Source organism: Anabrus simplex, chromosome 6 (assembly GCF_040414725.1).
Source record: "Anabrus simplex isolate iqAnaSimp1 chromosome 6, ASM4041472v1, whole genome shotgun sequence".
In the NCBI taxonomy this organism is placed as follows: Eukaryota; Metazoa; Arthropoda; class Insecta; order Orthoptera; family Tettigoniidae; genus Anabrus; species Anabrus simplex.
The window spans coordinates 208,505,813-208,532,326 of record NC_090270.1 but is presented as its reverse complement, the minus strand read 5'-3'; the positions used below and the strand labels follow the sequence as shown (position 1 = coordinate 208,532,326).

Genomic DNA, 26,514 nt, shown 5'->3' with positions numbered 1-26,514 from the left:
TTTTCCCCTTGTGGGTGAAGGCAGTGGAATACATACACGGTATCCCCTGCCTGTCCTACGAGGCGACTAAGAGTGGGACCCCTCGGGCAGGTGTTCACACTTGCACTGCATTGAAGGCACACAATGGCGTTCTCTTACTAATACATTGCCTGCAAAAAATTGTTAAACACCCAGGAGTGGTTGAAAGTGAACGAAACTATATATGCTGAAAGACCATGTGGTTTTATTGAACTGATTACAATATGGGATGAAAAGGACAAGGCCATTGGCAGTTACAGGTGGAATTTTGGCGCCAGGTCAGTAGGGTGTCGCATCCCCCCTGGGCCACAATGCATGCCCTTATGCGGTTTGGTATGGTGCCAAACAGCCTTTAGATCCTTTCCTGAGGCAAATTCGTCCACAGTTGTTGCAGCTGCCCCACCAGATCCCACAGGTTAGTACTGGGACGGAGTCCCCTCCAATTGCATGATACTATCCTCATTTTTCCGTATTGAAATTCAGTTTTCAATATTGAATTCAATATTGAATAGGTGTAAATCAAACTTTTATTGTTCTACTTTGTCCCCTCCAATGCCATCCCACACGTGTTCAATGATCTTCGTGGCCACGGGAGGAACTCAACATGCTCTACGCAGTCCATGGACAAACGTGCTGTGTGTGGACGTGCATTATCTCGTTCGAACACTGTCCCAGGGTGCTGTGCCGTAAGGGGTAGGACGTACGGACGCAGAATTTCTGTGAGGTATCGCTGCGCCGTCAAAGTCTGCCGAAGCACTATTAGAGGTAGCCTGAACGCATATCCTATAGCTACCCACACCATAATGCCAGGGATTACGCCTGTGTGTCTTTCCACAATATGGACAGGATCTGCCCTCTGTCCTCGACGCCGCCAAACCCGCACACGATGGTCGTTGGAGGTTATGGAGAAGCGGGACTCATCACTGAACATGATGCGACGCCAGTCGTCCTCTGTCCATTCCTCCCGAGCAAAGCACCACTCCAAACTCAGGCGTTGATGTTCTGGTGTCAATGGCAACCGACGCATGGAGCAGTAGGACCCCAATCCGGCGGATGCGAGTCGTCCAGACACTGTGCGGGAACTCGCAGGATGTTGTTGTACCCAGTACATGTTCGCGGATGGCGGGTGCTGAAGTTATGCTTGGCGCACCATACGACGGTTCTCCCACGGGGCGATGTTTCTTGGTCGACCCGAACCTTCCCGACGTGATTGGGTGCCCTCGTGTACCCAATGAGTCCAACATCAAGCCATTGTGACATCTGAATGGCACACATGCCTGGCAATTGTACGATACGACCAAGCAACCTCACGCAGTCCCACAATGCGGCCTCTGGCAAATGTTGTCAATTAGTGGATAGGTTGTCTAACGCGTCTACGAGGCATCGCAGGTGCTTCGTACTATACGTAGTCCTCTCTACACGTTTTGCGTAACTGTCTCACAGTAGTTGACTACACAATTGAATTGTGCAAGGAATTTAAGCTGCATTCTTTTTTAACCTCAAGATCTACAGCAAGAGTGCTCAAGAACCTAAGATATCTACAAAAATTATCTTCACTGAAAAGTGCTACATGAAGTTCAATTATTAATTCTTGAAGAAAGTGTCATAAGTGTTACAATTACCCTTTAATGTTCTTTGTGTGTTGACTTCTTTCCAATTTTGTATCGGCTGATGACATGGATATATGTCGAAACCGATCCCGAACCACATTAAACATATTGCAACATTAATTTGTGCAACAATTTATTATTGTATTGAATAGGTGGGATATCTCTCTCTCTTTTTGGCATTGTAAAGATTCAGTTAGGTGGAAATGTAGTAAGCAGTCTGGCCTATGCTGACGACTTGGTCTTCATGGCAGATTGTGCCGAAAGCCTGCAGTCTAATATCTTGCGATCAACTGTATTCTGAAAGAAGGAAGTCAGCTCCTGGACCAAATTATCTTTACATCAGTCTATTTTGAGACCAACTTTGCTTTACGGGAGCGAAAGCTGGGTGGACTCAGGATATCTTATTCATAAGTTAGAAGTAACAGACATGAAAGTAGCGAGAATGATTGCTGGTACAAACGGGTGGAAACAATGGCAGTAGGGTTGATGTTGGTGAAATTACACTTGAGGACATGGAAGGGATGGTAAATAAACTCCACTGTCATAAAGCAGCAGGAATAGATGAAATTACTCCTGAAATGGTGAAGTATAGTGTGAAGGCAGGGATTAAATGGCTTCATAGAATAGTAAAATTAGCATGAGGGGATAAAGGCTAAATTAGGAATGAACTCGATGGATGGAGCTGTACGCATAAACCGGCTTTGGTGGTGGGGTCAGTGAGGCGAATGGAGAATAGGTTGCCTAGGAGAATAATGGAATCTGTTATGGAGGGTAAGAGAAGTAGAGGGAGACCAACACGACGATTGTTAGACTGAGTTTCTAACGATTTAAAGATGAGAGGTATAGAACTAAATGAGGCCACAGCAAAGAGAGGATTGTGGCGACATTTAGTAAATCCACAGAGGCTTGCAGACTGAACGCCGGAACAACGAAATTTAAGTGGTTAGATGAACCAAACAAGTGTTCTGTAGACTTGATAAAAGTTGAACTTCAGGTTATTTCTTTTCTATTTGCTTTACGTCGCACCGACACAGATAGGTCTTATGGCAACAATGGGACAGGAAATGCCGAAGAATGGGAAGAATGCGGCTGTGGCCTCAATTTCAAGTATTTCTCAACTTTAATATGTCAGCATAGAATTTTTCTTGGAAAGCCAAACCAACACTAAATTTCTTGCAGCTGCCAAAACATCAAGGATATGAGTAATATAATCTAATAAAGTTCATATTTCCATAGGTAATAATGTCCAATTATGTTACTGTACACAAAAATGTGCATAACTAAATATGATGTTCAAATTTTGCTTCCCTATTTTTGTACAATCTTCTTTACTTCTCATATCTCTCCATATATATATACCAAAAACAACTCTGGTAACCCTACATTAGAGCATTACAAGAGGTCATTAGAGTGTTACTAAAGGTATCACTACATTTATCTCGCGGAACTCTATCTGGATTGGTGGTGTTTACTGTTTTGAAGAGGACGTAAAAATGGGTAACCAAGCTATAAGCCTGTGGACTAGGAGTCACCTGAAGATGAAGCCGAGGGCCTATCGCACACCATCTTTGACCACCAGCAGCTCGTGGAGAACGAGCAGGCCCGAAGTGAGGAGCCGCGTCGGGCGGCCGTTAGACAGGCTTTGGAAACTTGCCACTAAAGCAGTATGGTTGTAGTGTTTATAAACAATGAGTTTGTTACAGATGTGATGTGCGCGACAGACTATGGCACAGGAAGGATTTCAGACCCCCCATCAGTCAGGGCGATAAAGGTGCTGCGTGCCGAACTTGTCTTCGAAAATGTAACTAGGTTTGTCACATGTAGCTACTGCTGTACTCAACTCGCGAGTGTGAAGATGCCTCTGCTTTCTAGATCTAATGGGTTCCGGTACCCACCCAACCCCGTTCCATCTAATTCCATCTATTTCATTTGTCAGAAAGACGTGTTCTACGCCGTAAACTCTGCCACCGTGTCTTCGATAAAGCCCGTCCGTTTTTTGCTTAAGTATAGTAGTCAGAAATGATATGTTTGTGGAGAGATCCCATGCCTACAGGTATGTATTTTAACGTTTCAAAGATAGCAATTACGAAAGAAAGAAAGAAAGAAAGAAAGAAAGAAAGAAAGAAAGGAAGAAAAAGAAAGAAAGTAGACCAGCCATAATACTGAATCAACAATCTCCCTCAGGTATAACTGCTAATCTTCAATTACTGAAAATCTTTCCTTCCCCCTCAGCAGTCTAAAAAAATGAAGCTTGTTTTATTTCCACTGCGTATATTGTCAATAATATATATATTAACAGTGTTGTTTTTAGCTACTTGAGAACTATCATTGAAGCTAAGTACCAGGAATTCGACTGTGACATCTGTCACCAGGAACAGACTGCTAGCATAATATGATATACTCTAGTAGATCGATTAACTCCAGTACGACAAATTTCTGTCATCTCAGTGTCTTCAATAATGATGATGATATTATCAGCCGAAATAATCCTGAACAAATGGAACACTTATTATCTTGATAGTAAAGTGTCGTTCTTATAACACTGTATAATACGTTAAGGACAGAGATTTTATAGTCCTAAAAACGCAATTCTGTTTGTTGATCACAACACAGAAAGCAAAATATAGATCGTGAGATTAGACTAAAAGACGCTATGAGACAAAACGACCCTTAAAAGAAACGAGAAAGACAGTAGAATATAACTGGATACCGACGCCCCAATGGTTTAGACTGGATGATGGGCGGCGTGACTGAGGAACGGCTAAACTATTAGCTACCGGGCGAGTTGGCTGTGCGGTTAGGGGCGCGTAACTCTGAGCTTGCATTCGGGAGATAGTGGTTTCCGAAATCCACTGTCGGCATCCCTAAATATGGTTTTCCGTGGTTTCCCATTTTCACAGCAGGCAAATGCTGGGGCTGTACTTTAATTCAGGCCACGGCCGCTTCCTTCACATTCCTAGGCCTTTCCTGTCCCGTCGTCGCCAAAAGACCTATCTGTGTCGGTGCGAAGTAAAGCAAATAGATTGTTTTTAAACCTATTAGAACACCACCCCGCCGACCAAGATTTACATCCCGTTAAATGTCAGAAGTTGAATTTTCAATTGGAAAAAATCACATATCGTCAGGAAAGACCTCTGGTCAAAACAACGTCCTAATGATTCCATATTTATTTATCTTTATTGATGTAAAGAACTAATATCGGATTCAATCCCGCAGTCCTCAGGCGAAAAGACAAGCTCTCTGCTGAATGGCCCCAGTCATGCAGGTTGACAACTTGAGGAGCGAGATTGTAGGCTTCAGAGAATTTAGAATATCTACTAACAATTTAGCATTTTAAAAAAAGGAAATTTGGCATTTTCTAACATACCAATAAGTAATGCTACCATTTAACATTTTGTGACACTTTAAGGTGGACGTGTACCGGTATTTTAAAATGGGGAACTGGATGTTAAAATATCGACGTATCAACTGCTGGACTTTCCAGTTAACAATTAAGACAATAACTTGCTTTTAAAATATAAAACTGAAGTGAAATTGTGAACATTAGCAAACATGTAAACTGGTGCAACCTACTTCGTCATAAAGTATATCATTTGCAACCTGCGCCAACCTTCTGATTTAAAGTTAACTGAAAGTAGAATATAGAAGGTGCACAAACTAATCATGACTATTTCTTCTTCTACAGGATGAAGTCTAATAAAAATTGAATTTCAAATTTTGTTCACAATTTGGCATTTTATAGTGGATTAACGCACACTTAGTCGTCTCTTAGAAGTCAAATTTGACCATATTCCGCATTTATAGCGATTGCGAAAATTTACCATTCTCAATTATTAATTAGCCTGAAATTCCACGTGAGCACAAAGATCCAAAATACTACACCGATTTCACAACACGTAAAACTATAAACTACGAAATACAGTATACTGAGTAATGAAATAAGAGTTCATTCCTTGTCCATGTCCATTAAGAGGGTAGAACTATACGCATGCACTAAAAATATTAAAATAAATATGAATCGAAGATTCTTCCTCTACACAAGAATGACTCATAAACATGTAAATGTGCTTTTAAGTCGCGGAAGCACATAGATTTCAAACTTTGGACTGTACGCAATTGTAGGGACGGTGCTGAAGAAATCTCTCCAAATTTTACATCATCATCTCAATTCAAACAAACTGACCGGCAAAATTAATGGATCACTTCAATTTACAAAGGAAAAAGCATGTTAAATTGTGAAACAACATTTGTTTTATTATTTACACTGATTATTAATTTTGCCTGTCAGTGTATCCGAGTGTCCGCCTCTGTGGTGTAGTGGTTAGTGTGATTAGCTGACTTCCCCCCCCCCCCCCCGAGGCCCAGGTTCGATTCCCGGCTCTGCCACGAAATTTGAAAAGTGGTACAAGGGCTGGAACGGGGTCCGCTCAGCCTCGGGAGGTCAACTGAAAAGAGGTGGGTTCGATTCCAACCTCAGTCATCCTGGAAGTGGTTTGCCGTAGTTTCCCACTTCTCCTCCAGGCAAATGCCGGGATGGTACCTAACTTAAGGCCACGGCCACTTCCTTCCCTCTTCCTTGTCTATCCCTTCCAATCTTCCCATCCCCCCGCAATACCCCTGTTTAGTATAGCAGGTGAGGCCGCCTGGGCTAGGTAGTGGTAATCGTCCCCAGTTGTATCCCCTGACCCAGAGTCTGAAGCTCCAGGACACTGCCCTTGAGGCGGTAGAGGTGGGATCCCTCGCTGAGTCCGAGGGAAAAACCGACCGTGAAGGGTAAACAGATAAAGAAGAAGTGTATCCTAGTACAATTTGCAATAGATTTTACATTTATATAAGATTTATGTTAATGAGTATACCGAGTCCTCTGGAGCTAAACTGGCAGGGGGGGAGGCAGTTTTGTAAACAGAAAATATAGCTCATTTAGATTTTATAGTTAATCAACGACAGGTACTGAAAGAAAAAATATTAAACGTTTAACGCGAACTGTATGCTCGTAACTGAGACAGAAGCGCTCCATTCGTTCTCAGTAAGAACTATATAGTGACTAGTGACTAGTATTAACTGCTCCTCCAGACACTCGCTGCGCTCGCTGCAAGCGCTACTAGCGCTAATCAGACTCGAACTATATGCTCACAATTGAGACAGAAGCGCACCACTCGTTCACTGTTCGAACTATATGCTCACAATTGAGACAGAAGCGCACCACTCGTTCACTGTTCGAACTATATAACTTCTCCGCTACTCTAGATACTCGTTGATGGCACCAAGAGCGCTACTACCGCAACTTTGTACTGCCATCTTTGAACAACTTGTTGAAATAACGGCTCACAATAGACGCGTTCGTGGTGGGGAAAAAATACATACAGGCAAAGAGAATGAGTGTACACAAGAGAAAACAAACTGGAGGGTGCAAAGTGTGTGCTCTAGCCACTCAATATTGATTTTCTTTCTTTCTTTCTTTCTTTCTTTCTTTCTTTCTTTCTTTCTTTCTTTGACGGGATATGATTCGTGATCTATTTCCTAAGAAGCAAAGATAAATCATAAGTGTTGTGTATATGTTGAAAAACTATAACAATGTAAATCCAAAAGTAGACAATTTATGGTAGGAGACGAACCTTTCTGTAACGCAGGAAGTCCAATGCAATCTGCACGTTCTGTAGCATGTGAAACCTCATCCGACCCCGCTCACGTGGCTGAAACATTAAAAAAAAGATCACATCAGTTTACAATCTATCAATAAACGAAGTCTGGAACAAAGATCACACATGAACACACAAATAATTAGTTAGACATCAAGAGAAAACATATATTCCGGTATATAAACGTCACCAAACAATGGACTCTTCTATCCCAATGACTGTTCCCATGTTCGCAGGTTCTATCATTTCCAAACTGTACTTTGAAAAGTGGGTAAAAAGTTCAGCACTCATGTTTTAATTATTGTTGATATGTTACAGACATTTGGCTGGGCACTTTGCGTCTGTCCGATAAAATTAACTCAACCTTCGGAACCGTCCAATATACTGAAGTTCAATTTCGTTGCAAGATGGCAGCAAATTGGAGTGTGAAGACCGGTAAGCCTTCAACCCGTCCTATTATTATTATTATTATTATTATTATTATTATTATTATTATTATTATTATTATTATTATTATTATTATTATTAAAACCTCCGTGGCTCAGGCGGCAGCGCATCAGAATCCAACCGCTGGATACCGTGGTTCAAATCAGGGTCACTCCATGCGAGATTTGTGCTGGACAAATCGGAGGCGGGACAGGTTTTTCTCCGGGTACTCCGGTTATTATTATTGTAATTATTATTCCCTCTGTGGATCAGTAAGTAAAGTGTCGGCTTCCGAGTCACAATATCGTGGGTTCCAACCCGGCATAGACAATCGGACTCTTGTAGGAAAGAGAAAGGTCCATCCGACACTCCATGTCGTACGATGAAGTGATGTCAAAGATCTCAGGTAACATATTTGGCGTCAACCCGAGAAAATTAATTAAAACTCAGCCATAGTTCGCTCAACAGAGATCCAGCTCCTTCTGACATCTGGAAGAATAAAACGGAACGTCGAAATTAGCGCACAGGCAGCCTAAACGATGTCAAATTAAAATGCATGTATACAGTAAGATAAGAAAGGCCTTGCGATTATTATTATTATATTATTATTATTATTATTATTATTATTATTATTATTATTATTATTATTATTATTATTATTATACGAATATCCATTAAATAAATTACAGTACATAGTGGTTTGTGTTTTGAAAACGGCCTTTGATTTACAGACTACTAATAATATGAACACGATTTAAACCCAAACCTTCAGACCATTTAATCTTATCTCTCCACCATAAGAAAATGCACGACAAATTTACGAAGATAACGCGCTCAGCATAGTCCATCGAGTAGTGTATTATCCGCACACTTTATCTTGGTGCATTTACACTCTAGTGCTGAATCGGTCGACCTCGGCGATCTTCGAGATTCGTACTGCCAACCTTTGAAACACAAACTATGAATCGCTTAAGCATCGTTGTGCGACATCTGGCATACACTTTACGTACTAGTACTGTTGTTTACACAACAAAGCCAAAGTATGGAATTCATGCTAGGAACAAGATTCGCATCGAGAAATGTTTTATAATGTGTATGTGACATAGTTGTTGGCTTAAGATGATAACGGTTTAGGAATTTCATATCGATCGACCATATTCTCGATTCAATTGAGATTTCATTTTCATTCAGTTGGCAGCACCAGGCAGCACTATCGATACCGGGACAGCTCCCTCCTTACTCCTCACCCCCGTACACAAATGCACCAAGATAAAGTGTGCGGATAATACTTGACAGGATGGTGATCTCCTGAGTTCCAGGTTGAGAGATCGAATTCTGGCCCAGCTGGTTGGCATTTCAGATTGTTTCAATTCCAGAAATTCGAATCAGTAATTTATTTATTAATTACAATTTGTTTTACGTCGTCCCAAACAGCCTGGTCTTATGCCTGCGATGGGATAGGAAAGACCTAGGAGTGGGAAGGAAGCGGCCGTGGCCTTAATTAAAGTACGGCACTAGCATTTGCCTCGTGTGACCACGGAAAACCATCTTCAGGCCTGCCGACAGTAGGGTTCGAACCCACTATCTCCCGAATGCAAGCTCACAGCTGCGCGCCCCTAAACCATGGCTAACTCGCCCGGTAATCAGTAAATTTACTGGAACAGTAAAGAATAAAGTAACTCTTTGAGACAACACAGGTAAGGTGGGAACAAGTTAACATGACAGACGACAATAAGAAAAGGGGGTGTTCCATGCAGTGTCTGTTACGGTCGACCTCAAACACTCAGAATTATTTTTCCACGATGCTTCTTGAAGTGGAATCACTTTGAAAGTCACCAGTTCGGCTATTTTCTTTCGAGAAGCCCTAGCGAATTCTCCGCGAAAACATGCCTTTTTTTCCTAATAATTTTCTCACACCCTATGTATCACATAGGTGAACTTTGGTCGAGTTTTATGGCCGGTCGTCAACCTTACGCGGAGGGATGTAATCAGGTACGTATTAATGAAACTGCTCAAAGTGTAGTGCATTGGGTGTAAATTAAGAGGCGCATATTAAGAAAACATCCAACCCCCGAGACAAACGAATTAATTAGACGCGGCTAAAATCATCGGCCCTGCCGGAAATCGAACCTGCAACCCTCTGGACCGAAGGCCGCTATGACGACCATTTTCCTGAAACAACTTCTCAAATATACCTTCTGAATTCACTTACGAATTCATTTATTCCCAGTTTTCTGAAGATACAAGTCCAATCACGAAACGAGGCTCTAATTGGGCATATTGAATTACACAAAACCTATGGCTCATTCAATTCATTAAAGCTTTGAGCCTTCAACGACGATTGCTGGCCAGCCATATGACACGCTCGTGAAAACTGGGACGCCTCCCTCAGGAATATAGCTTGGCTTTCTTCATCAGACTCTGTCGCTCATCGCCCTGTGGGTGGGTGGGGAGGGGGTGGCGCGGTAGGGTAACACTTACGGTATCCCCTGCCTGTCGTAAGAGGCGACTAAAAGGGGCCCCGGGGCTCTCAACTTGGGAGCGTGGGTTGGACCATAGGGCGCTTAGGTGAATCCTTGTATTCCTTCCACTGTCCAGCTCCATGGCTAAATGGTTAGCGTGCTGGCCTTTGGTCACAGGGGTCCCGGTTCGATTCCCGGCAGGGTCGGGAATTTTAACCATGATTGGTTAATTTTAATTTTACTGGCACGGGGAATGGGTGCATGTGGTGTCGTCTTCATCATCATTTCATCCTCATCAAGACGCACGGGCGTCACATCAAAAGACCTGCACCTGGGGAGCCGAAGTCCTCGGACATATCCCGGCACTAAAAGACGATAGCCATTTCATTCCTTCCACTTACCTGTGCCAGACTCTTCATTTTCGTCTATTCTATCCGACCTCCCTTGGTCAACTCTTGTTCTTTTCCGACCCCGACGGTATTATGTTGCGAGGCCTAGGGAGTATTTCATTTTCACGCCCTTCGAGCCCTTGTGGCTGATACCTTCATTTAAGTGTCGGATACCTTCCATTTTTTCCTCTGATCAGTGTTAGTTTTACTTCCTCTTAAAACAATAATCAACACCACTACCACCACCACCACTCACGACAAATATTTTCTCATAACCTCATGATGCCGAGTGAAAAAATTCGAATCACAAATTTCAAAGGAAAGTAATGCAGTGTCAGCACGTGGAAACCGGGTACTTAGGTTGCAATGTCTTGTTCGGCATCGACCAATCTCCACGAGATGCCTCTGCAGATCAGTGGTAGATAGTCCGAAGTTCGCGGGTTCGATCTAAACTGAAGAGGTCGATTTTAGAAGGATGGTCAAAACTCTTGATGTTCTATGTCATGTACTATGTCTGTATTTACCGGCCTTGATGATTTAGACCACGGCCTACAAGCCCAGAAAATACAGGCATGGTTCATAACACCGGCCGTGAAAGCCTTAACTCCTATATTCCGTGTCATGTTGGTATGTTAAAGATATCGGATGGCCCACTCAATGTCATCCACATAGGTGCCGTGCTTAGACAACACAACACTCAGAATGTCGAAATTGATAGGAGGTAGCTGAGAACACACGGACACGACTTATTTCGGAAACAATGATCACTTCTAATCGCTCTTAACATTCATATAATTTGTAGTGTTAGCTTTTATATGTCCGGCTTCTTCACTGAACAGTCGGTTCAGAAGGTCCCGGGTTCGATTCTCGGTGAGGCCGGGGATTTTACTCGTGTCTGGTTAATTCATCTAGTTAGGTGGCTAGTTCGTGGTAGTCGTAATAAACATCCTACATTCAAGACATCACACTACCAACCCCCCACATAAACATGTAATAGTGAATGCAGGGTTGGCGTCAGAAAGGGTATCAAGCCATGAAACTGGGCTTAATCACGCCCATTTACATTAAAATTCGCTTTCATACAAAAAACACTGAATAGCTGTTCACGTAAATCAGCTGTGAAACAGCTAACAAATGATCTACACATCCCACCGCCGCAACTCCACTGTTGGTGTGAAGTTCGGTACATATGCCATTATCGCTTACTGCAGTATCCTCAGGCCAAGTTAATCCTTGCCAGAGAGCCTTAACATAACTTCGCCACATGAATCTTGTAGAGCAGACACGCAATTAAAGAGTGCGCATAAATAAGCAGTACCTACGATTAGCAATCTGAAACGCCTCGGGGTTACAAGACTGACTGAACTTGAATTAAAGCCGCCCACTTAGCAACGAATAATAAGGCAGAAATCAATCAATATAATACAAGAAACTGGTTCAATTTTCCTACGAGAACGGACAATTTCCAGAACAATTTACTTTTACTAGATAAATTCGTTTATCCAATATTCGCACATTCTTATTTTAAATACGTGCAGCGTTTCAACATCGACTTAATTCGTCATTTCAATTTAAATTGAGTCAAGTCACCATTCCTCTCTCCCTTCTATCAATCGTGGGCGGTATAGCCAAGCGACATCATCGATAGCTTCTCATTAAGACGTCGGGGTGGGTAGCTGAAACGGAAGAGCGCTGGCCCTCCAAGCCCAAGTTGGCGGGTTCGATTCCGACTCAGTACGGTAGTATTTCAACGTGCTCAAATATTCCAGCTTAATATCGGTAGATTTGTCAGAATGTAAAAGAACTCCTACGGGAAGAATTCCGGCACTTTAACATCTCCAAAAACGTGTAACAAGCGCCTTATGTTCATCCTTCCTGGCTGACCTTCCTAGGTCACTTTTGTTCCTCTTAACGTGAAGGTTTTTGCGACGCCTGAGGAGTCTTTCATTTTCAAACCGTCCATGGCCTTCCTTTCTTTTTCCTCATTCTTCGAAAGGTTCGACCAAATTATTTTTTTTTCATTTAGTGTCGATAGAGGATGGCTGAGCAGTCGTATTTTCTCTTAAAACAACAATCACCACCACCACCAAATGCAATAGTCGAGGAACGGAATCCTATTAATAGTGTTTGCCCTCTGGCTGAGAGGTGCGTGGAAACAACTACTACTACTACTACTACTACTACTACTAATAATAATAATAATAATAATAATAATAATCGTATGGTCTCTGGTACCGTGACGCTATTTCGGCTAACTGCGGATTAATTTCGACGTTCCATATTTTTCTACCAGATGACAAAGAAATTGGACCTCCGTTGGGCGATTTATAGCTGAGGTTTTAATTAATTTTGTCGAGTCAACGCCAAATGTGTAACCAGATCTTTTTACATACCGACAGTATACAGTAGGACATGGTGTGTTGAATGGTGGTTTTTCCAACTTTCAAAAACCCGATTATTGCTGCCAGGTTTGACCGCGGTCTTGGAATCTAAGAACCAACTATGTACCACTGATCCACAGAGGGAGACTATAATAATAATAATAATAATAATAATAATAATAATAATAATAATAATAATAATAATAATAATAATAATTGTACCGGGCGGTACACCTCCACTCCGCTCATTTAAAATGTGCGCCTGTTGAAACTCCTCTGCTGGAGGAAGTCTGAACTTTATTGACAGTATTAATTTTCTACCGTCTCAGAAGATGTCACCACGTGGAAAATTTTGAGTTTTTGAACTGTGTCATTTTTGATGTGTTTTTGTTTCGCTTGAAGTAAGAAGTGTGAACTTTCTCTTCTAGAGGACACTACTGAAGATCTACAATAGTGCAACCTAGTGCGGAGTCAAAGAACTATTTTTTTTGGAGAAAATTTAATTTCAAGAGTTTGTTCTTTGTTAAATTTCTTTCTATCATTGTTTAAGTTGGCAATATTTACCCCTTTCTTCCCCTTGTTATGAATGTATCCAATCCCGAATTTCTTCAATTAATTTCTATCCAATCAGATGTATCTTCCCCCAACTTGAATCTGTTGCGGGGTCCTATCCAATAAAGAGTTTGTGGGAGGGTGTTTTCTTTCCCCTAACGCCTAGAAACTTCCGCGAGAGTATTTAAACTGCTGATTTTTGGGTCTCTCGGCCACTTCTGTTCCATCTTTCAGTGTGTTAAGTACATAGCAGGGGGCGGGAAGCGCCTCTTTCTTCTCCAGCCGTTCAACACAAGGTAATGGCCGATTAATAACTTCTTTCTTTGCTAGCTCAGCAGTTTAACTTTCGGGGCGGGTTCTAAGCGTTCAACCATGTAACCTTTTCCTAAAATGTAACTTCTCTTTTCATCTATTCTCTTGTAAAACGACATATTGGGATAGAGAGTGCTAACCCTCTCGAGCTCCCACTCACATTGTCTTGAGGTGAACTTATTTTCTCAACCTATTTTTCGTTAATGTAAAACAAATTGTTCTTTTCTTAAGTCACCTCTTTAGCATGGGATTAGCCCTTGTATTAACGGCCTAGTGCCAAGTAGGTCTTAATCAAAGTGTATTAGGAGTGCAAGTTCGCCTCCTCTCAAATTGTTATTTTAGAGGTCATTTAATTAACCTGCTTTTCTTTTAATAGACCTCAGTAGATTGGGTATTTTACCCCTGTGTTTATGTCCGTTGAGGACAACTTAAAGGTGGAGTTTGGTGTGGCCTGGGAGAGGCTTAAATTTTGAGAGCGAGTGGCTCTTTTGAACATTCTGGGTTGTATGCCTCATGGAAGTTTTTCAGTGTAATTTGGAGCAAGGGCTCCTAGGTATGAATGGGGTTTTCTTCCCCTCTGTTAAAACTTGTGTTTGAGGTAAAACTGAGCTGATTGCCCAAGCATTGTGAAGTCAGGGCGCGAAGCCCAAATTCTGTAAATATTGTAACTAACCCCTTTTGAATTGCTACTTTGTACCTGCCATGCTTGTTATTTCTTTGTTTTCGAAAAGAAAATATAACCTTGTTAACTTTTAAATTAATTTTACATTGCACTATAATTTCGTAGCTTGAAACCCATTCACACCCGCACCTTCTTTCACCTCTACCTACCACGGAAAAGTCCGTAACAATAATAATATGAATTCAGCTTAACTTATATCGGCCTTGCGAGATGCCAAAATGACAGAATTCTGCCCTGAATACAGACGCTAGAACGTACCAATAAATCTCCAGACAAGGATCACTGACATTCCTAACTGTGAAGTGACTGCGCCGGTATTCAATCTCACTACCTTCAGCACAAAAGGTGAGGTATTATCAATTACGCTTCCCAGACAATCAAGCAAGCGGGAATGAAAACACTGTACAAAGTAAAGTCCAGTAAACTAATTACACTCAAAGAGTCCCCGGCTAGTTTCACACACAGATACGGTTCACTGAATCAACACGAAGGAATATTATTATTATTATTATTATTATTATTATTATTATTATTATTATTCCGAATTTGGCCAACTGTAGACCGCATAGAACTTAAGGCTTGTTGGCCTTTCTTCTCTTCTCTTCCCAGAACCTTTTCATTCTCTCGCTTCGTATTTTTCTCTCCTCCTCAGAGATTATCCGGTTGGGCTTCTTTTTACGTGGTTTGTCCTCAAAAAATTTGATTTTGTTGATTATGTTTCTAAACTCTTTCCTTTTATTGATCACCTCTAGTGTAATTCCTACTTCTTCTGCATCTCTTTTGACCTCTTCTACCCACTTAGTGGTGGCCTTCAATCCTACAATGTACTTAAAGATATTTTTGGTCAGTCTGCTTTCATCCGTTCTTACTAGATGTCCGTAGAAGTTCAACCTTCGCTTCCTCATTGTGTCTGAGATCTTTTCCGTATGTTTATAAAGATCCTTGTTTTTCCTTTTTTTCCAGGTTCCATCAGTAGTTTTCTGGGATCCCAGAATCTTCCTTAGGATCTTCCTTTCTTTCTTTTCCAGTTCTTGTAGCTCCCCTTTTTTATTCAAAATAAGACACTCTGAGGCATACAATCCTTCTGGTTTGATTACTGAATGATAGTGTCGGATTTTGGCCATGTAGGATATTGCCCGTTTGTTGTACATACTCTGGGTTAGTTTGTAGGCCAATTCTAATTTTCTGATTCTTCCTTTGATAGCCTCTTTGTCTAGCCCATTGGGTTGGATCTATTCTCCCAGGTATCTGAACTTCTCTGCCCTTTTAATCTTCCCATACTTTATCCCCATGTACTTCTCATTTCGGTGCCTAATTATTATTATTATTATTATTATTATTATTATTATTATTATTATTATTATTTCTGGTTTCCAGTATTTCACACGCATCTCTCATCCGGAGGGCAAACACTGTTAATAAGATTCAGTTCCCCTACGATTGAATTTGGTGGTGGAAGTTGTTGTTTTACGAGATAATACAACTGGTCAGCCATCAGCCAAGAAATAAAAATACTGCATCTGTTGTTCCAAGGAAGAAAAACCCTACATTTAATGTAATAAGAAACGCCTCAATTTGCTGTAGGAACTCAGCATCATAACTGGCAATCTGCTGACCCGGAAACAAAACTTTACTTCCATTTCTTTTCCCTCTTGTTAAATCTAGGAGTGAAGAAAGAAAACTCAAGTCGATGCTTGTAGACGAAGATTGTTTTAAGCGGAAAACATCATGTCTGGGAGACACAATTACGTCGAAATAGTTAAAATGTCTTCACTGACCTTCAGAATAGGATTGGATCCTAATTAACGATGAAAAAATCCAACGAACCATTAACAAGACCATGGCAATCTTAAATACAATTTAGTTTATTTGATGTGAAAACAAAGCTCAGAACGCGTAGCTCTATACATAATGTCACTACACTATTACAGGAGGTTCTCAAATTTTCAAACAGATAGCAATTGAGGCTTTCACGGCCGGCGTTACAAATCATGTCAGCGTTTTCCGGGCTTGTAGGCCGTGGTCCAGGAGCGAGTGAATGTCCCGACGTTTCACTGAAGAATGCGTTCGGCATTGTCAAGGGTTACGACTGACTTCGATAGCAGCGAAGCTCTCGGGAATGCCGAACGCAGTCTTCGGTGAAACGTCGGGACATTCACTCGCTCCTGGACCAGGGCCTACAAGCTCGGAAAACGCTGACATGATTTCAAACAGATGGTTTAAAAAGAAGGAATACAAACGTGAGGCGATAAGATCACGCGAACAGCTGGTGAATATCGGCGGAGATTCCACCGGAAAGGACGAGAAAATACTCTCTAGGAAGTCACCAGGACACGCATGATGCTACGTATGAACTGAAGTGATCAGTACTGTCGAAAATATTCCACCGATAGCCTTGAACCTGCAGAAACAGTTTATACCTAAACTAAACCACAAAACTCACCCCAAACCAAGCCACATGGCGCAACAGCCTCGAAGGGCCTTGGCCTACCAAGCGACCGCTACTCAGCACGAAGGCCTGCAGATTACGAGGTATCGTGTGGTCCCAGCACAACGAATCCTCACGGCCGTTATTTTTGGCTCTATAGACCACGGCCGCCATCTCACCGTCAGAGAGCTACTCAATTGTAACCACGTAAGCCAAGTGGACTTCCAACCAGCCCTCAGATCCAGGAAAAAATGCCTGACCTGGCCGGAAATCGAAGCCGGGACCTCCAGGTAAGAGACAGGCGCGCTACCCCTACATCGCAGGGCCGTCAAACTACAAAACTTCAGTAATATAATTCCAGTGTTTGTCGTTCCTTTCCGTAATAACTACAGGAAGCACAAATTCCTTGGAAGTTGTGTATCTACATTCAGGTACAAATACTCAGAAGATATACCAACTCTACTATTTACACCTTGCATACTAAAATAACATTTCCTCTAAAGAAACGCTTGCAAATGAATATTACATCAATGCTATGCAGTTAATTTCACCGGCTTCAAAACACTAAGAATAGTTTGCCTCAATATCTACTGAGTAGTGGTCACCTGTGGCTATTTCTTATTGGTGGAGTATTTTCGCACTTGTTTTCTCGCATAGGTCATAGCAAAACGTAGTTCTCACTGAAGTCTCAGCCGTATTATGTCTGTAAACGTATGGAAGCTGCGGTATATGTAGTACTGAATAATGACATTCACAGCACGACTACTGCCTGTGGACGCTATGAAAGGTGCTAATCACTGGCCCAACTGTGCTGTAATAGCGCTCTCTGGCTCAGTAAAGAAAACAACGGCGAGCTACCTCATTATTCACTTTCCTAGTACGCCTCATTACATCACGGCCATCGCCTTGTGCGGCTTTCTTATAACATCATGAACTTCGGTGGTGCTATTTGAGGATGCAACCAGCCAACTACTGAATTAAGGTATACGCCGGTATGTTACACTATATACATTTATAATGACACTGGGTTCAAAAAGAACTGTTCTTTTTAGTGCTTGTCAGTGAATTCCTTCAATGAAGAGGTTGGAGCATTTTATTACTATGCCCACCAACTTTCCAAGGACCGAGTTAATTATGGTGTTATCTTCTTTACCTTGCCTCCTTTTGACAACAAGTAGTGACGTTAAACAATGCCAACGTTCACAACACTGGTCATAATTATGTGTATTTTGTACGTAGTGTGTTTGTGAAACATTTTGTCGTGTATCTTCTGGCTATGAAGGCAAAGACTCCTTAAAAGGTAAGATCCAAACAGAATCTGACACGAACTATTTATCTCATCATGGCGAGGCATTATCTCACAGCTCACAGTGTATCATTTTCCGCCTTCACTAAACTCCAAACAAGGAGTGCCTCAAACATGCCCTTCACATCACACCACCATAAATTGTTCGACTCACGAACGATATTTGTAGACCAAAAAGACGAGTCATTTGCACTGTAGTTTCCAAGTATCGCTGGGAGCCAACGGGTCGAATGCCACTCCCCATTCCACTCGCATTCACACGATTCATGTGCAAAGAGGACTTATTCGAATTTGGGAGGCAGAATTACGCCAAAATACCATAAATTAACAGCGTAAGAATGTCAATATCAGTATCAAATTAAAACAATAGCTTGCATTCCCACCAGTATCACGAATCCATTTGTTTTGTTTGTTTGTTTGTTTGTTTGTTTGTTTGTTTGTTTGTTTGTCAGGTCATCAGCCCGAAGGCTGGTCGGATCCTAATATAGCACAACCAAAGGTTATGCGATTATGGGGAAACCGCAAAAAAACCGATAGTGACACCAAAATGAGGTGTACTAGACAGGGTGAGGAGTGAGGTGGTTTGCCATTGCTTTCCTCACTGGACCAGCGAGTGCTATTGTAGCACAACCCGCCCTATGAAAGGTGCTACTCATAACACTCGGACATTGGTTGTGCTCCAAATGTCATTTCTCAGCACCACCCATACCTCAGCAGCCTCCATATTATCACAACCATCAGACAGACAGGACTTCGGTGGATAATGTTATTGGCTTTACGTTCCACTAACTACTTTTTCGGTTTTGGAGATGCCGAGGTGCCGTAATTTTGTCCCGCAGAAGTTTTTTTTACGTGCCAGTAAATCTACTGACACGAGGCTGACGTATCTGAGCACCTTCAAATACCATCGGACTGAGCCAGAATCGAACCTGCCAAGTTGAGGTCGGAAGTCCAACGCTTCAACCGTCTGGCCACTCAGCCCGGCAAAGCTACATTTTGCTCTGACCTGTGCCGAGAGAGAGCTGTAAAATTACTGTATCTATCAAGAAACGGCAACAGGTGGAGCACGAATCTAGAAGAAAGATATTACGCACATCAGGAAGGAGCGCATGATTTGTAGTGAATCGAGGGAAGAGCAAACGCACTCCCAAGTAACTCCGTTAATATAAACAATTCAACAGCTTATTTCGTCCACTGTCTAAAATTCAAGAAACGTGCAATGGGACTGCATAAGAGCGAATAAAACTTGGGAGTGAAAAGATTAAGGTTCTACAGTTCCTTCACCTGAAATACAGCAGGTAGTACTTCATCACCCAATCTCGTCTGGTTTTATACATAGAAGGAAAACCCGTTTCTGGTATTAATTCTTACAAAGGGTTTTTCCTGCTCCTTGGCTGAATGGTCAGCATAATGGCCTTCGGTTCAGATAGGAGCGCCCGCGTTCGATTCCCAGCCGAGTCGTGTATATTAACCACGTCCGTTTAATTTATTCATCTTTTCCTTCTTTCAATTGGCTTTAGATCGCACCGACACAGAAAGGTCTTATGCCAACGAAGGGATAGCAAACGGCAAAGGAGTGGGAAGGAAGCGGTCGTGGCCTTAATTAAGATACAGCCCCAAAATTAGCCCGGTGTGAAAACGTAATTTCTCTAGCTCGGGGGCTGGATTTTTTGTTCGTCTTAGTTCACACCTTCATTTGCGCACGACACGTTACACTACCAAGCACCAGAGATATATGCAATAATGAATATATCCCCCCAAACAGGGTTAGCGTCAGGAAGAGCAACCGGCCATAAAACAGGACTTAATCCACACATAGTGCCGACTGCAGTATTAGGATAAAGCTAGGAAAAAGAATTATTAAATACGGTTAAACCACCCCGAAGCAAGAACACCGATCAGAAAACGTTTTAATGATCGTAAGTTTCAGCCAGGAGTAAAACACGTAGCAGTTATAATGGCGAGAATATGACAATACCAACATCACTGATGCTTATTCCGTAGGTTTAAATATCAACGAAACTCAGTAGGTTGGAGGTCTGCCTATCGGGAACCATTAAACATCAATTGGGTTAATTGGAGAGTTCAAATTTCACCGCTGGTCTTACCGGGAAGCTATGTTTCCAACGATTTACAATTTCTGCTCCAAGCTAATACATCTTTCTATAGAATATGACCGCCTTTCGTAGCAGAGCAAATATTGAAGTCAGGAATAATAATAATAATAATAATAATAATAATAATAATAATAATAATAATAATAATAATAATAATAATAATCATATAAAGACTGGTTTTTGTTTCTGTATGTTCCGCCGAAAGTCTTTAATCGCTTACCCGATATCAATGAAACACAGTACACGTATGTACATGTTCAATGCGCACAGGATAGGCTGAATATTCAGTTTCGATCGGTTGAGAGAGTCGTGCAGCGAAAGAATGTGTGAAGCAAGTCGGAGGAAAGTGAATAAGCTGCCCTCACTATTAGTCCTATTATAAAACGGACCCTACCCAGTGTACCCAGAATTAATTTCCTAGAATAAAGGTTATATGCACTTTCTTCCAAACTCTACCAGTTTTCCAGGTAAAACGCATTCGTGTATTTTGGGGCATGATTTGTCCAATGAAAACCATAATAACGAGTAAAGTGGCAGTCCTTCAAACAAAAGAAGCATACATACACGAATCAGAATTAAATTTCCTATACAAATGCTCATATACGTATTCTTCGATTAAACTCAGTACATGTGTCGTACAGATTCAATGCTCACAGGATAGGCTACATTATATCATGGTGCTATAAAATATGACTTTCACACAAATTATTAATCAACTGAACATTAATTTCATGTCAAATATACCGGTAAAACAGTAAGAACGTCTTTTAAACTTCGTGCGTTCAACAATACGTAATGTGTTTTGTGTTTTGTACTAGTTTCGGGTGCAGAACGGGACGAGGGTCGCGCTGAGCGAGCATCCGCCCTTTCCTTGTAGCACGCCAAAAGCCGTAGTCTGTAGATAGGCTTAGAGGAGATAGCGAGATTTGTGAGCGATAACCTCAGGTTGCGTGGTGCAGGCGGTACCTCATTCTTTAATTTCCTGTTTTCGTTTATACATTAATACTTTTATTTGTTCATATAAAAGAGACGACATAGAAAACTGCTACCCTATACATCACAGGTGTTCATCATTTAAATTGACGGGAATCCTTTAAAGTCGATACGGTCTCCCAACACCGCAGACCCCAAACGATACGGTGCTTTAAAAAAAAGTATGCTGCTGCAATAAGCTACACTGCTTCAGAAATGAGTAATTTCGTCCAAGAAAATTAACCGCAACGAACCACGGAGCAGAAAATCATATACACTCTGGTTGTTAACGCCGTCGCCGGAGTCTGGTGAAATGCTCTTTACTGGCACGCCGAGTGGTAAATCTGATTGTGTCTAGGGTTAGATGTCATGGCGACATAGTTCTCTGGTGGCGTCCACGGGAACAACGGCAACCCTGCTGCCCGGGAGCAAGACGACTCATTCTATGTTCAAAACATCTGTTGATCCTGGCCACACCGAGTGCCCTAATATGCAGTAAAAAAAACAGCGACATATAAAATGTGCTGCGAAATTTCGTTCTCATAATGTGGAACGAGTGCACTATGGCAAACAAAAAATGCAGTAGAAGCAGTAAGCCGCACGCTCACTACAAGACGTAAGAAACAAAGTCAGATTATTGGGTGAAGTCATTTGGCTCAGGCAGTTAAGGCGCTGGCATTCTGAGCCTAAGCTGGGAGGTTCGATCCTGACGCGGTCCGGTGGTATTTGAAGATGCTCAAATACGTCAGCTCCCTGTCGGTAGATTTACTGGCACGTAAAAGAACACCTGCGGGTCAAAATTATCGCACCTTGGCGTCTCCGAAAACCGTACAAGTAGTCAGTGGGACGTAAAAGCAAAAAAATTATCACTTTGCCGTTTTCTGGTTACTTCCGTCCGACTATCCACGTGATTTCCAGAGACACGCGAATCGACGAGGTAAACGCCAGCCTGAAGCGATCCATCCTCTGGTCTCACGTAAAAAAAAAAAAGCTTTCGCTTATCACAAATTAATATGAGAGCTCGACATGGGGGCCGATCCCCTTTCACGAGAGTTCTCCGACCTACCGTTGAAATTGGAGAGGGTATACTGACCATGGTCAAAAGTGCAGTTGAGCTGCCACCTTCACCGGGCATGAATGACCCTCCCCTTCGTCCATCTCCATCAAAGTAAAGAACTACTCCCCCCCCCCCCCCCCCGCCGCAGGCACAACCGCCGCCCCTCCAGATAGTGTTGACACGGGTCAAAAGACCAATTACCCGATGAGTTTTTAAACTGTCTGGACTTGAGAGCTTCCACCTGTGCAACGAGAGGCGTTCCCAGTGGAGTCGCTACAAAGAAATGTGATAGCGCCGACCATACTGACTGGGAGCGGCCAAGGAGAGATCGTGTTCATCCCGCGTATCCGTCTCTACCCCAGTTCCAGTGTGTCTGTTTCGCTATGACTATCAACAAGTCTCAGGGTCAAATCAAACCAAATGCACTATGTCAAACGTCGTCAAGCACTGCAGGCGTCGTCGATCTAACAACGAGCTGCTTCACCCACAGACAGCTTACGAGGCTTCCTCCAGCAATCTGTACGTCTGCATTCCTGGGAACAAGACAGCGACGTTGTGTACCAAGAAGCTATACGGTAAAAATAGCGGGTAGGTGGGACGACACAAAGTAAGTGGCAGACAAACGGAGGTGCCGTACCTCTTAATATCAGGAGGACTGGAAACGGATTGGAAAAGAGTATTCCAAAGCCACATCAAGGAACAGCCTTACAAATAATGGTCAAATTACTGGACAACAACTCAAGTCATCAAAGGCAAGCATTACGCCGCTATCCAAAGACACATCCCACAGAAACCATGGTTCTATCTACTATCTCTAACTCGCCGCCATATCACATCAATTATCAGAATGAGACTTGGACATGCATCTTATCCCAGTCATCTGTTCAGATTCAAAGTTATACCTAGACTCCCCAAATTGTTCCTCAGATCCCAATCAAGAGGCAGACCTCAACCATACAATTTTAGAATGTAATGGATACAAACGACAAGTAAGCAATTTATAACAAACGCTTATACAACTAAAAGTTCCACTTCCCACTTCCGCTTCGTCGTTGTTCAGCAGCTATGACATCCGTATATATCAAGCAATAGCCACATTTTTTAGTGAAGCCAATTTAATACTGTGATACGTTTGTTCTATAGTCTGTAGTTAAACTGTTCTCATCCAACCCAAGTTCATGTGCCGTGGCTTTCTATCACCAATTAGTCACAATACCATGAAAGGTCCCATGTTTTAAAGTTGTTGCTCATTGATCTTCCTGTTTTCTAAATGTACAGAGCTGGCAGCATGGTTTTACGGACCAAATGCCAAAATGTTAATATAAAATAACTGGAAAGGAGTACACCTTGGAGGGGCAAAAGGAAGGAGGTGTAGCGTACATGGTTGTGTACAGTTCCGCATAAGATTTACCAAGAAGTTCTCGAATGTTCCAAGATTATAATTTGCTAATACAAAACTTATAATTTCTAAAAACTGAATTTCACGCGTACAGAGGCGCTGGCAATAATAATAATAATAATAATAATAATAATAATAATAATAATAATAATAATAATAATAATAATAATAATAATAATCATAATAAATATATCCCACTAACTACTTTTCTGGTTTACGGTGAATTTTGCCCCGTAGGAGTTGTTTTATGTGTTGGTAAATCTATACGAGAGTGGCCTATTTCATCATCATCATCATCATTTCTTCTCCACTTTCTCGTTCTTTTCTGCGATCTCTTTCATCGAATTTGTGCTTTCGTTGTCGTTGTTCAAATTGTTGTGATCCCCGGTGAACAATAATTCGTCGCCCCATTAGCCGAGCAGACGCTACATCCTCTCCGTTACCGATGACAGTTCGGTACTTCTCTATATTAGACTCTAGAACGTCCTTATATTGCTTTTAATGTCCTCCCTGTACGCTCAGCACCTTCAAATACCATCGGACTGAACCCTCGAACTTTGGCTCAGAAGGCCAGCACTTCTTCAAGAACACGGTACAGTGGAGAGAAAATGTATGTGGTGGTCTAGTTAATCATTCTGATACGGTCATGGTTTGTTTGTTACTCATCATGTTGCACTCTGTGGATAATATACTTGTAATAGCTGAGACCACCCACAAGGATTCTTCGGTAGCGAAGAAGGCGCGTCTTGCAGAACACAAGTCGTCCTTGGGGCCGCACCTCCATCCATGGCATATTAATTACAGGTCATATCATGCCTGAGACCCCAAACCATCACACAAGAAGAGACTGCCACTTAAGACTTCTAGCAACCAACCTTTATCAACAGCACCTACATAAACTACGAAGGGGGAGTTATTTTTCGGCCTCGTCTCTGCACTTAATACAATTTGTGAAGTGAAGGTGTCTTCAGCAACGCCCAATGAAAATGCGCCAACCATCACTAGCCTAAGAAAAGTCCGTCGCATCCTCTTTCCTGTGTCCACGAGGAAGAGTGGAAAAACACTGACACAAATGAGCTATTCAATTCTATTTTGTACTAGCTAGCAAATCAGTGGTAGAATGTCAGCCTCCGTATCCAAAGATCGCAGGTTCAAACCAAGCAGAGGTAGTGGGATATTAGAAGGGCGAAAACAAGTCATTTCGGCAATCCACGTCGTACGGTGTCAGGATGTAAAAGATCTCTGATGATACATTTGGTTTGTATCTATCGGTGTTTCGTCGCACAGACTCAGACAAGTCTCATGGCGATTAAATAGGCATAGGACTGAGGGAGGCCGTGACCTTAATTAAGGTACACCTGAGGACATCAAGGCAAACGATCTTCAGTGCTGTTGACAATTGGGTTTATAACGCGAGCTGGTTGGATCCTCAAATAGCACCGCCAAAAGTTAAGCAGTTACAACGAAACCACAAAAACTGATGGCGGCGCCAAACTGAGGCATACTAGGAGTGAGGTAGTTTGCCATTGTTTTTCTCAGAAGCACTGGCTATGCTCCGAATGACAGTACCATCCATACCTCAGCAGCTTCTATAAGGAACAGCCACACATGCGACAGAGTTTGTTGAAAGCTACATTTTGGGCCAAGATAAAGATGCAAAGTAATGCAACCTTCAAGAAATGGCAACAGACGTCGGTTTACTTACAATGTGCCTTATTGGTACCACGTTTTCGAGAAATGAACCAATAATGTTGGAGTCGAGTTAACTCCAACTGTTTGCGCACAGACAGGCCCGCCGAGGAAAAACATGCCTAATATTTTAGAAAAGTAGGTGTCCTAAATCATAAGATCACATTCCAGGCGACACGCCCGTTGGAAATAGTTTAAGAATTCATGCGCTATCACACAAAAAATCACACCAAGAATCCCCTCGCCCCTATATCAATTTACTCTTTAATTATGAATACATATATATGAGTTTTGTCTGTACATTGCTCAGAATTTAAAAAGAATGGCATTTCTGTATCGGTTGTGTCCACAGTAACAAGGAAATGCATTTTTTTAATTTTCCGTCAATGTATGTATGTATGTATGTATGTATGTATGTATGTATGTATGTATGTATGTATGTACGCGCATCACGAGAAAATGGCTGATGAGAATTTGATGAAAATTGGTATGTATAGTCGGGGAATGAGTCACTACAATATAGGCTATAAATAATTGTATTCACGCTGAGGTGAAACTGTAGTTTAGGGGAAGGCCTAAAATTTAATTCTTAAATATTTATGGTATTAGTGGTCCTATCGATAAATACTGCATAACAAAAGTTATAGAGAATTAAATTTCCAATCATTTATGTCTTATACATTTTTACCGTACCGGCTATGATAGCAACGAAAATTCAAATTCATGAATATCTGTTAAGTCCAAGCCACGAGAAAATAAGTAAATGTAATTTAACGAAAATCGGTATGTAAAGTCGGGGAATATGGAACTACAGTCTAGAATATAAATACTTTTATTCACCCTGGATTATATGGTAGTTTAGAGGAAGACGCCTGAAATTTTATTTTTTTAAACCTTTGTTATTGGTCCTACAGAAGGATGATAGGAAAAACTTAAAACGGTCCACCTTTTCAATACAAAAAGTTATATTTTATTTATAACATGTATTTAGTTTCGACGCTGTGTTTGCGTCATCATCAGCCAAAATGGGAAACAGGCAAGCATGTAGGCATTTATGTTACACAAGGCGTTACAT

General features: G+C 41.7%; 1 protein-coding gene across 1 annotated transcript in view; it reads right to left on the bottom strand.

Moving 5' to 3' along the window:
• The window catches only part of shot (dystonin-like protein short stop), a 695,338-nt gene that overhangs the window by 395,331 nt on the left and 273,493 nt on the right, over window positions 1-26,514 (bottom strand). The window contains exon 6 of the mRNA XM_067150176.2: window positions 7,244-7,321. Coding sequence (XP_067006277.2) covers window positions 7,244-7,321 — 78 coding nt within the window. The remainder of the gene's footprint in view (window positions 1-7,243; window positions 7,322-26,514) is intronic.